Source organism: Mustela erminea, chromosome 10 (assembly GCF_009829155.1).
Source record: "Mustela erminea isolate mMusErm1 chromosome 10, mMusErm1.Pri, whole genome shotgun sequence".
Taxonomy (NCBI): domain Eukaryota; kingdom Metazoa; phylum Chordata; class Mammalia; order Carnivora; family Mustelidae; genus Mustela; species Mustela erminea.
In genome coordinates, this window is record NC_045623.1 from 25,724,661 (window position 1) to 25,737,171 (window position 12,511).

The window sequence follows — 12,511 nt, forward strand, 5'->3', positions numbered from 1 at the left end:
TTTTTTTTTAAGATTTATTTGTTTATTTGCACAGACAGAGATCACAAGTAGGCAGAGAGGCAGGCAGAGAGAGGGGAAGGAAAGCAGGCTCCCCACTGAGCAGAGAGCCCGTTCATCAGGCATTTTTAAAGTGAGAAATTACAGTTTCTAGGGTGTTCTTGGTAGTTAGCAGAAAATGTTAGCAGCATGTTCTGCTCACCACTGATTCCTTCTGATACTGTTTTTCTCTAGGTTTAAGTGGGTCAGTCCTGGAAAATAATGCCAATAAGCATTAGTCAATGGCATTCTCCTACTTCTGGTTTGATATGCCTAAATTCATTGAAAATGAGTTTTAATTTCTTCACACACATTTTTAAAGTGTTTTAACTAGTTAAGACACTTTAACTTGAAATGACCCACATACACATGGAAGAAATCTCATGGTATGCATTCATTACATGAAATTCTATTTATGATGTCTTTGACTTATGAAGAGTCAATACAGAAACTACTATGAAAAGCACTTGGAGCAGGTAATATAGTAGTAAAACCCTTTTGTGATGCTGCTGTTATTGGTTGGGGCTGTCAAGTATGTTACATCTTGACATAACCCTATATGTAGCATGATTGATTATGTCATATCAATTTTCCACTGCAGTATTTCAGTAGTGCAGCATGGTTTGGCCTGCTGCACTACTAAATCCATTTAAATATTGGCCCTTCCAGAGGGTCATTTTGTACATAACTCTGTTGCTTTAAAGGAGGTGGAGGAGGAGGAGGAGAAAGCCCTATAAGGACTTCTTTGTTCGTCAGATTCCTTATACAACCTACAGAAATTGCAGTCTGTAGTCTAGATTCCTGAATTCAAAACAGACGTGTTTGGAGTGATGTCGCCACGATGAGAACACAGGTTGTTCCTGACTTTGCTCCCCACCACAAGAACAACTAAGACCTGTTTAAGACACCACTGAAAGAAACACAGAACACTGGGGTGGAGCTGGAGCATACCACCCCACCCACTCCCGCCCCTGCCCCCGTGTCCTGGAGATGGAGACAGACTGCATTACGAGAGAAGCCCAGCACCACCGGGAGAGGTCCCCTGAACCTTCGGTTCCTCTAGTGAACCAAGAGAACCCAAAAGAAACACCCAGCTACCCCCACCCCCCGCATTGTGGGTTGTTTGTAGGAGTCCCTGTTCTGATCTCACACCATAGAAATTGCAGGGAAGTCTGCAGACTCAACCCCTGGGAAGCAGGGAGAGGCTTGCAGCAACCAGCACATGGATCTCGGCAGACCAGATTCATACCTGCAGTGCCCAAGTAGTCATCCCAACCAGCAGATTTACAAATCTACAGGACCAAACTAAGGGTGCCCTCTGACTCCAGAACTTGGCAGGGTTTGGATCGGCCTAATTCAGATCCTCAAATGAGTTTTGCCTGGAGCCTGGTTTCCCCAGTCTCCCCTTGGTTCCAAAGGGCTGGCGACGACTCCTGGAAGCAGTGTGGCCCAGCAGTGCTTGAGAGGTAGGCAGACCGACCAGATAGAAAGCCAGTACTGGGCATGGTGTGCTCCTGCACTCTGTACAGGCAGGGGGATTGATTTATAGGTAAGACTAAGGGTAGCCCTGTGCCTCCCAAGCGGAGAACATGTTTGGGAAATTGAGAGTAGCCTTCAGGGCCCCTCCCCCTCCTGCCCAGGCAGAGAAAGAGAGATATAACCTCCCCTGCTGTGGAGAGTGCCATTTGGCGCTCGAAAGAATGTCCATTGGTACAACAGAAGGACTAGAGACACCTGGAAGCTCTGCAGCTCAGTAGTGTCAGAGACAAGAGGCAGGTGGGCAGAGCTGGAAGTCTGCAGAACAAAGCCATTGGCCTGTTAGGTCAGGGAACTTGGGGTCCGGGTAAGCTGAAGTTAAGACAACAAATAGAGCTTTACCAACTTTAGAGCTTCTTCTGCTGTGTTCAGGCAGGAAACCTAATTCATACCCCACTCATCACTGAATACAGCCTCCAGCCTGTCCAGCTGGGAGTGACAGCAGGCTCCACCTGCCCAAAGACTTTAAGACGGGATACCACCAGAAACCCAAACTGAGGTGACTGGTGAAGAACTGTTTCTGCCAGAGCAAACCTGTGGAGTCTGGAAGAGGAGCCAATTATTCAGATGCACGGACCGATGTAAGAATCAAGGATCACAAAAAATTGGCTAAATATGGCACCACCAAAGGAAACGAATAAAGTTCCAATAAGTATCTCCAAAGAAATAGAGATCTAGGAGCTGTCAATTCAGAATAGCCCTTCTAAAGATGCTTAGTGGATTACACATTATAATTAAATATAGTCATAGTTAGATTCTGCAAGGTGGTAATAGTGGCATATAATTCACTTAAACCTCTAGTTTAAAAGTTTTTTTTTAAAAGGACATGATAAAAATAACCATAACTACAATAATCTGCTATTATGCAACATAAAACATATAACTTGTAATAGTAGTAACCTAAAATGTGAAGGAGAGGAAAAAGTAAAAATGTAAAGCTTATCAATTCTATTCAAGTTAAGTTGTTATCAGTTTAAAATAAGTTATAAGTGTAAGCTGTTTTATGTGTGTCTCAAGGTAACCACAAGGGAAAATTGTGTAGAAATTACATAAAGGAACACAAAAAAGAAGTTAAAGCATACTGGTACCAAAAGATATCAAAACACAAAAATGACAGCAAGAAAAAAACAAGGGGCAAGAGATCTATTTAAAAAAAACAACAACACCAAAATGGCAATGGTAAGTTTTCGCATATCAATAAATTACTTTAAAAACAAATGGATTAAGTGGTACAATTATAAGACATAAAATGACTGAGTAGATTAAAAAAAAAATAGATCCAAATAGATGCTGCCTGTAAGACATTCACTTTAGCCTTAAAGACACTGGTAGACTGAGAGTGAAGGAATGGAAAAGGACATTTCAAGCAAATGGTAATTTAGAAAGAGTATAGGTAGCTCTACTTATAGCAGACAAAATAGACTTTAAGCTAAAAATGGTAAAAAAGAGACAAAAAAGGTCATTATATAATGATAAAGAGCCCAACACAGCAATAAGATATGATGATTATATGTATTTATACATCCAAAATTGGAGCACCTAAATACGTAAAGCAAAAACTAAAAGTAAAAATGAACAGCAATACAATAATAGTTGGGGACTTTATTTTTTTTTTTTAAGATTTTATTTATTTGTTAGAGAGAGAGAGAGAGCACAAGCAGGGGGAGCTGCAGGCAGAGGGAGAAGCAGACTCCCTGCTAAGCAGGGAGCCCAATGTGGGACTTGACCCCAGGACCCTGGAATAACTACTCACTGAGCCACCCAGGTGCCCCTAATTGGGGAATTCAATATTCCACTCTCAACAATGGCTAGGTCTTCCAGACGAGAATCATTCAAAAAAACGGCAGATTGTAATAAAAGAGACCAAATGGACCTAACAGATACATGCAGAACATTTTATCTGACAACAGCAGAATATACATTCTTGTGAAATACACATGGCATTTTCTAGGACTGACTGTATGTTTGGCCACAAAACAAGTCTTAGCAAATTCAAGAAGACTGAAATCATACCACGTATCTTCTCTGACCACAGTGGCATGTAACCAGAAATTTATAACAAGAATAAAATTGGATGAACACATGGAAATTAAACAACACACTTCCCCGAACAACAAATGGATCAAAGAAATTTAAGAAATAAAAAAAGTTTCTTGAGATAAAAGAAAATGGAAATGCAACATACCAGAACTTGTGGGATGCAGTAAAAGCATTTCTAAGAGGGAAGTTCACAGCAATAAATGCCTACATAAAGAGACAAGAAAAATCCCAAAATAAGCAACATAACTCTCACTTTAAAGAACGAGAAGAAGAAGAATGAACTGAGCCCAAAGTTACAGAAGATTGGAAATAATAAATATTACTGCTGAAATAAATGAAATAAAGAAGAGAAAAAGAATAGAAAATGTTACCAAATTAAGAGTTGGTTCTTTGAAAAACAAAACAAAATAAAACAAAATTGACAGCACTTAGCTAAACTAAGAGAGGATAAAACAGAAAAGAACCAAATCAACAAAATTACAAATGAACAAGAAGATATTACAATGGCTACTACAGAAACTGAAAGAATCATAAGAGCTACTGTGACTAACTATATGCCAACTTAATAAGACTGAATCAGGGAGAAATAGAAAATCTGAACATACCAATTATTAGTAAAGAGATTGAATCAATAATCAAAAATCTCCAAATGGTGAAAAACCCAGGACCAGATGGTTTCACTGGTGAATTTTACCAAATATGTAAAGAATTAACACTAATCCTCAAATTCTTCCAGAACATTGAAGAGAAAGGAAACATTCTCAAATTCATTTCATAAGGTGAACATTATCCTGATACTAATCAAAAAAAGATTTTCTAGAAAAGAAAACCAAAGGCCAATATCCCTGATGTCTAAACATGCTAAAATTCTCAATAAAACACAGGATTACCTCATTTTATTGTGCTTCTCTTTTTGTAGTTCTCTTTTTGTAGTTAGTCATGGTTACGACTCACTGAAAGCTCAGATGATGGCTAGCATATTTTAGCAATGATGTATTTCTTAATTAAGGTATGTACATTGTTTTTTGTAGACATAATGTTATTACATACTTAACCATGTACAGTATAGTATAAATATAACTTTTATATGAACTGGGAAACCAAAAACATCATTTGACTTGCTTTATTGAGATATTTGTTTTGTTGTGTTGACCAGAACCAAACCTTCAATATCTCCAAGATAACGGTTATGCCAGCAAGCCGAATTCAACAGTGTATTAAAAGGATCATTCACCATGAACAAGTGGAATGCAAGGATGGCTCAACCTATGTAAATCCATCAGTATGATACATCACATTAATAGAATGAGAGAAAAGAATCATAGGATCATTTTAATAGACAGAAAAACATTTGATAAAATTCAACATCCATTCATAATAAAACTCTTAACATATTAGGCATAGAAGGAACATATCTCAACATAATAAAGACCATATATGCCAAGCCCACAGCTAACATCATACTCAATAGTGAAAGGTTGAACACTTTTTTCCTAAGATCAGGAGCAAGACAAGGATGCCTGCTCTCACCACTCCCATTCAACATAGTCCTGTGGAAGTCCCAGCTAGAGCAATTAGGCAAGAAAAAGAAATAAAAGATATCACAATTAGAAAAGAAGTAGTAAAATTAACTCTATTTGCAGATGACATGATTTTATATAGAGAAAACCCTGAAGACACAACCAAAAATTGTTATTAGATCTAAACAATGAGTTTAGTAATGCAGAATTTAGTAATGCAGAACACAAAATTAACATACAAAAATCAGCAACATTTCTACACACTTAACAATGAATTTTCTAAATAAATAAATAAATAAATAAATCCTACTTACAGTAGCATCAAAAACAATAAAATACTTAGGAATCAATTTAACTAAAGAGGTGAAAGATCTCTACTCTGAAAACCATGAGACCTTGAAGAAAAAAATCAAAGAAGACACAAATAAATGGGAAAGTATGCCATGTTCACAGATTGGAAGAATTAACATTATTAAAATGTGAATATTACCTATCAAAAGCCATCCATAGATTCAATGCAACCCCTATCAAGATTCCAAAGGTATTTTTTACAGAGCTAAAATAAATAAATAAATAAAAACACTCCTAGAGGCACCTGGGTGGCTGAGTCGGTTGAGTGGCTGCCTTCGGCTCAGGTCTTGATCCCAGGGTCCTGGGATAGAGCCCTACATCGGGCTTCCTGCTCAGCAGAGAGCCTGCTTCTCCCTCTCCCTCTGCCTGCCACTCTGCATACTTGTCCTCTCTGTCAAATAAATAAATAAAATCTTAAAAAAAAAAACCAAACTCCTAAAGTTTACACAGATCCACAAAGACCCTGAATAACCAAAGAAATCTTGAGAAAGAAGAAAACATGAGGCATCACACTTCCTGATGCTGTACTATAAAACAATAGTTATCAAAAACTAAACAAGTAGTTATCAAAAGCAAATTGTTATCAATAGTTATCAAAATAGTTATCAAGATTCTTATGAAATAGTTATCAAATAGTTATTTATAGTGCTGGCATAAAAACAAATAGACCAAAAGAGCAGAATCAAGAGCTGAGAAATAAACCCATGCACATACAGTTAGCTAATACTTGACAAAGGAGCCAGGAATACTCAATGGAGTAAAGATAGTTTTTTAAATAAATGACGATGTTATAATTGGGTATTTGCATGTAAAAGAACGAAACTGGACCTATACTTAACCAATATAAAAACTCAAAATGGATTAAATACTTAAATACCTGAAGCCATGAAAATCTTAGAAGAAAACATAGGAATAAAGTTCCTTGAGGGGTTTTGGTAATGATTTTTTTTAATATGACACCTAAAGAATAAGCAGAAAAATCAAAAGTAAGTGGGACTACATCAAACTAAAAAGTTTTGCACAGCAAAAGAAACCATCAACAAAGTGAAAAGGACAGCCTATGGAATTGGGAAAAATATTTTCAAACCATATATCTGTTAAGAGGTTGATATCCAGTATATATACATACTACTTAATACAAAACACAAATAACCTAATTTAAAAATGGGCAAAAGACATGAATAGACACTTCTCCAAAAAAGATAAACGGAAGGCCAACAGGTATATGAAAAGATGCTTAACCTCACTAGTCATTAGGGAGATGCAAAATAAAACAACAATGAGATAGCGCCTCGTGCCTTTTGAAACCGCCATCATCAAAAAGACAAGACATAACAGATGCTGGCATGCATGTGGAGAAGCGAGATCCCTTGCACACCATCGGTAGGATTGTAAATTGTTGCAGCCTTTATGGAAAACAGTATGGAGAATCCTCAAAAAATTGAAAATAGAACTATCACATGATCCACCAATTCACTTTTGAGAATATATCCAAAGGAAACAAAAACACTAACTCAAAAAGTTATCTGTACCTCATGTTGATAGCAGCATTATTTACAATAGGCAAAACATGGAAACAACCCAAGTGTCCATTGATGGATGGATGGATGTATAAAGAAGCTATGGGGTGTGTGTGTGTGTGTGTGTGTGTGTGTGTGTATATAATGGAATATTATTCAGCCACAAAAATGAAGAAATCCTACCATTTGTGACAACATGGATAGACCTTGAAGGCATTGTATTAAATAATTCAGATATGGAAAGACAAATGCCATATGATCTCACTTACATGTAGATTCTAAAAAAAATAATTAAAAACCTTAAAATCACAGACAGAAAAAAAAAAAAAAAAAAAAAGGTCAGACTTGGATTGTCCCAGGTGAAGAGTGTGGGGAGCGGGGATTGGAGGAAGGTGGTAAAGAGATTCAAATTTCCGCTGTAGAGTAACTAAGTACCAGGACTGTAATGGACAACATGATGACAATAGCTAACGTTGCTGTATGACATACAGGAAAGTTCTTGAGACAGTAAACCCAAAGAGTTCTCAGCACAAGGGAATTTTTTTCCCATTTTCTCTTTCTTTTAGTTGTATCTCCACAAGCGGATAGATGTCAACTAAACCTATTGTGGTCATCATCTCACAACATGTAAATCAAACCATCACGTTGAAGGCCTTAAAGTTATACAGTGATATATGTCTGTTACTTCTCAATAAAGCTGGAAATAAGTGAAGTGTTTAAGGAGATCTTTGTTAACCAGCAAATGACTTTCAGTCTGAGCATTACACCAACTGGTTGTATGCCATCTATCTCACAGGGAGCAATTAATCTGAACCTTCAACAGTCAACATTAAAATTCCATTAACAGTGAGCAGAATATTAACATGTGTGGGATTGCCATTTTCATCTCTCCAAATTTCAGTGTTAATTGTGACTATTACACCTTAATCTACTTGGTGAATTAAAAATATTGAATAAAGTATATAATTAGCCATTTGGTGTATATAATAATACATAGAACTTAAATGCATGTTTCGGCATCTTAAACATAGATGGGCTACAGATTTCTCCTAAGCTAACAATCCTTTGTAAAAGCACTAAATACCTTCCAAAGCCAATTTCCCCAGGACTCTGATGTTGTAATTCCGTTCTCTTTTTCAGAACCATATCACCGCCTTTGCAGAAGTCACATGATAGTGAAGCAGATGGTTTGTCACTGCATTGGACATCGTCCCTGTTCACCGTCCACTCATAACACCCAAAGTTTGTTTGATTACAACAGAAGTTTATGAAGTTGTCTAATAATTTTTATATTTTAAAATCAGTGTCAACTCATCTGTTTCCCCCACTAGACTGTGAGCTCCTCAAGGGCAGGACTGTGTCTTTCTTCTCTGTATCCCCAGCACCTACAACAAAGCCTCGCACAAAGTAGGTGTTAAATAAAATGTGATGACCCAATGAAAAGATTAATTCTTAAATAAAACACTCATATTAGTCTCTCGCAGAATCACCGATAACTATGTGAAAAGAAATTTACACAAGTCATCTTGTATAAGTAATCCCTCCATTTGGGGCTAGTTAAGTTTTTTAGTTGTTCGTAGATCTATTCAGCAGTATACTACATTTCATTTGAAGTGGACTTTGAAAGTCATGGGGGTTTTATGTTATTATTCAGCATGACATTATTTCCATTCTAACAGATTTCAGTGTGTGAAATTACTTTACTTTTAGAAGGTATGTTCTATACTAAAATAATGTTTGCACATAATATTATGCTATATTTCACTTAAATTACCATTCAGACTATACATTCTAAGACTGGTGCTTCTGCTTTTGAAGGGGAAAATGCCAATTTTTACTGTAATAAGTAATGTATCATAATTAAAAATTATTTATTTGGACTTTTGTTCCTGACAATTGTGGTTTAATTGTTGACTTGTGGATTTGAATGCAGACAGGGCTTAGGGTACTGTAAGTGACAAAATCTAGCAGTGGTCCCTATGTATTGAGCAATTTTCCACTGATAAAAGTGTCTCCAGAGGAGGGAAAGGCTCCATTCTTGGGCTTTTTACTACTCAAGATTCCTCATAATTTAAACAGGAAAGAACCACACTCTGACTCATAAGTTAAAATCTATAAATGCCAGAAATGTGGTTAATGCATTTTACTTTGTAAAGTATTTTGTTTTTTTTGTATAGTACTTTATAGTTTATAAGGTACATTTTCATTTATAATTTTACTTAATCCTTACAGTAACCTTGTGTAATCATTGAAAATGGCTTTAGCTTCTAAATGAGAAAAATAAAGCCAAGGCAAGGTAAATAATGAGCCCAGTGTCATACAACTAACTAGTAGGAGGCAGTTAAAATTTAAATTCAGGTTTTCTGAATTTAAATTTCTGAACTAGTTATTTTCTAATACACCACAGCTATTCTATCATTTTGGACACATTAAAATCTTCCAGAAGTCAGTAGAGTCCTGGACAACTACTTATGATGTTAAAAAAATGAAGAAATACCAAAATAGTTATAAGAGCTATGTTGTATTTGAAATATTTGTGGTTTAAGAATGAACACTTCTCAAATATGCAACTATATGGTAACCTATTTTTAATTTTCTTTAAAAATAATGTCAAGAGTCTAGATGTGAGGTCTTTTGTAAAGTTGAAAACTAAATCAGGTATCTCTCCTGCACTCCACCCTAGTGCTCTAAACTCCAGCCCTCAGGAGAGGCCCCAAAGGACGTACCTCACACTGAGCATCTGAAATTAAGGATGAAACCATGTCAATATAAGGAAGATGGACCTGGGTGTGATTACACCATTAAATGTACTCTTCTACTGTAACTCCACAATTTTTAAAGACACCCTGAGTAGCTTTGTCTAATATGAGCAGTAGTTAGTTGACAGAAATGAATCTTCTCCACCTTGATAGTAATAAAAAATAAACTTCAAATTTTCTCTATAATTTCAACAGAAATCTGCAAATAAATACAACCAAAGACTTGTCCAGTATTCCCCAAATAGATATTACTTGCTCTTTTCCATCACTATGGGAGTTAAAACACTTTTTGTAGGGCCAAAAGCAGAAAATCCAAATTTCTACCAAATTCAGACTTCTACAGCAATTCAACACTGTTGGAAATGTAAAACACAAAAGAGGTTCTAATGCCTTGATCCTCTTTAATGACCTTTTTAGGCAATAACAGTAATAGGAATGGAAGTGAAAAGGATGATTATAATGTCTTCGGGCGCAGGATTACCAGTAAGACTTCTGGAGTTAAATCACTTTTATAGGTTCTAGAATCAGTTTTCCAAGGAGCCAATTTGGAATGTTTTTCTTGTTGGACGCCTTAGCTATACATTCATGTGTAAATGTTGTGTCTTTGCACCTTCTTTAACCAGGTTCAAATGCAGGAGTTACAGACATTCCTCAGAAACCCAGATTTTATCCAGGATTGGCATCCGGTCATCTCTAACGAGAAATGTCATGGGCCCAAGATTGTGCACTAAATGATCCTGCCATGACAGAAATTCAGAAAAAATAAAAAGATACACATGCATAAGGCAAAAAGCCAGCAAAGAGCCCTGAACCGTGATGCTCTAACTGCGAATAATGAAAAACACATTTAAGAAAATATGAACCTGTAAATATGTACATATATAGGTCTAGTAAAAGCAGGCAAACACCTACTTTTCTGATAAAGACATCTTTTTATTCTACTTCCTTGGGGCCCAGGTCAGTATAAATTGGTCAGCCTGAAAATTTTAGTTGTCTCTGTTTGCATGGCAGAAATTCTGCACATGTTTTATCTGACTCCTAAGATTATTTAAAAGGCTCTTTTATGTTAAAAGAGAGGTGAACCTTCTTTGACAGATTTTTTCTTTTCCACTTCTAACTGGGCCTCTCTTTTCTCAGGATCTATCCTAGCCAAATATCACAGTTACATTTACCATACAGTTTCCTTTGTGAAAGAGCAGTAGGGGAGGACATAATTCTCTGCTGTGTATTGTATTTTTCAAATAAAATTTTTAAAATGTAAAAAATTAAGTTTGATTTTTTTTTTTTTTTTTTTTGTAAATCCTTTCTTGGGGTAGACAAAGAACACTTGTGTGATGCAAGTCAGATTGTCAGAATGACTGGAGAATGTTTGCAGAAGGATCACAGTGGTTGACATTAGACCAGTTCTCTGGGCAGCTATATCCCCCAGGCCGGCCTGGGATCTTAGCAACCTCCTTATTTGCAAATCAGAAACCTCTGAAACTATCTGGGACACCAAGCAAGTGTATGATCTACTACATGATCTGCCTCCTCTGGTCCAGCAAGGTGCTAAAGAATGGATGTAAACGATCTCGTTCTTGCCACTAGGGCACCATTTAATAAATTTTGATTGCATGTTTATTTAGTTTTTTAAAGATTTTATTTACTTGACAGAGAGAGACCCAGCGAGAAATGGAACACAAGCAGGGGGAAAGGGAATGGGAGAAACAGGCTTCCCGTGGAACAGGGAGCCTGGTGTGGGGCTCGATCCCAGGACCCCAGGATCAGGACCTGAGCCAAAGGCAGACACTTAAGCCACCCATGCACCCCGATTGCATGTTTAAAAAAGTTTCCCTAGACATATACCAAATGGTTCTCTTTATGCCTTAGAAACACAAATCTTTTTACTATTTGCCAGACATGGGCTTTGAAATAAAGTTTGCAACTTTGGATTCTTTTTAAAATTTCAATTAAGGGCATTTCTTCCAGATTGTTAAGTGAATGAATTCCTTATACAAAGAAAAAAATAAGAGTTTTTATATTCTGCTTCACTATCCCCTTTACTTTAGATTATAGCTGGTTCTTAGGCTGGTAAACCTTGGGACACGGTCGAGGTTTAATGAGAAAAATATGTCACCCCCTCCCCCCACCAAGTTTGTGAGCCATGGATATGCTACAGGATCTAAATTCTAAACTCAGACTGATATTTTCAAATCTGTGACCTTGCTCACAAGGACCTTCAGATAAGAAAACACACAGGAGTGGAAATAGAGCCTCCTTTAGCATTCAGCTAAAAACTCGAAGTCCACGTCTCAAAGGTGGCGTCCTTAACAAGGGTGATCTTAACAAACACCATCCTGGGTCTTTGTTTATCTTCATATTATTGCATTTATAAATGTGGGTCCATATTTCACTTTGCATGGAAACATTATCACTGGTACAAAACAGGAAATTTTTTTTTTTTCTTTCCAGGGGGAAAAAGGTATATTTTTAAATCAATATTAGAAAAAGAAAGAAAAATCTTTCCAAACTTGTGAGATATACTGAGTATTAATCAGTCTTCTCTGGAGTTATTGTTCTTCCTCAAGAAAACCCTTCAGCCTTCTTTCTTTCAGCAAATATTTACTCACTGGTTCTGCATACCAGATACTTCACAATGTGCCAACTTAGCAGTGCTTAGAAAGACAGACACAGTCTCTGCCCTTTCAGATTGGACAGCTCAGCAGCGCCAACACTGATGGTACCCCAAGAGTTCTGTTTAAAGTTAGGG

The 12,511-nt window shown here is 36.7% G+C and overlaps 1 protein-coding gene across 3 annotated transcripts in view; it reads left to right on the forward strand.

Annotated features, from left to right (window-relative positions):
• The window catches only part of PLPPR5 (phospholipid phosphatase related 5), a 121,100-nt gene extending 110,125 nt beyond the window's left edge, over window positions 1-10,975 (forward strand). For 2 of the 3 annotated variants that reach the window (XM_032302718.1, XM_032302720.1), the window contains exon 6: window positions 8,144-10,975. In XM_032302718.1, the coding sequence (XP_032158609.1) occupies window positions 8,144-8,176 (33 nt within the window). In that variant the 3' untranslated portion in view covers window positions 8,177-10,975. Of the gene's footprint in view, window positions 1-1,985; window positions 2,154-8,143 lie in introns of all 3 variants that reach the window. The other variant, XR_004276265.1, reaches the window with a different exon arrangement.
• Window positions 10,976-12,511: the final 1,536 nt, after the last annotated feature.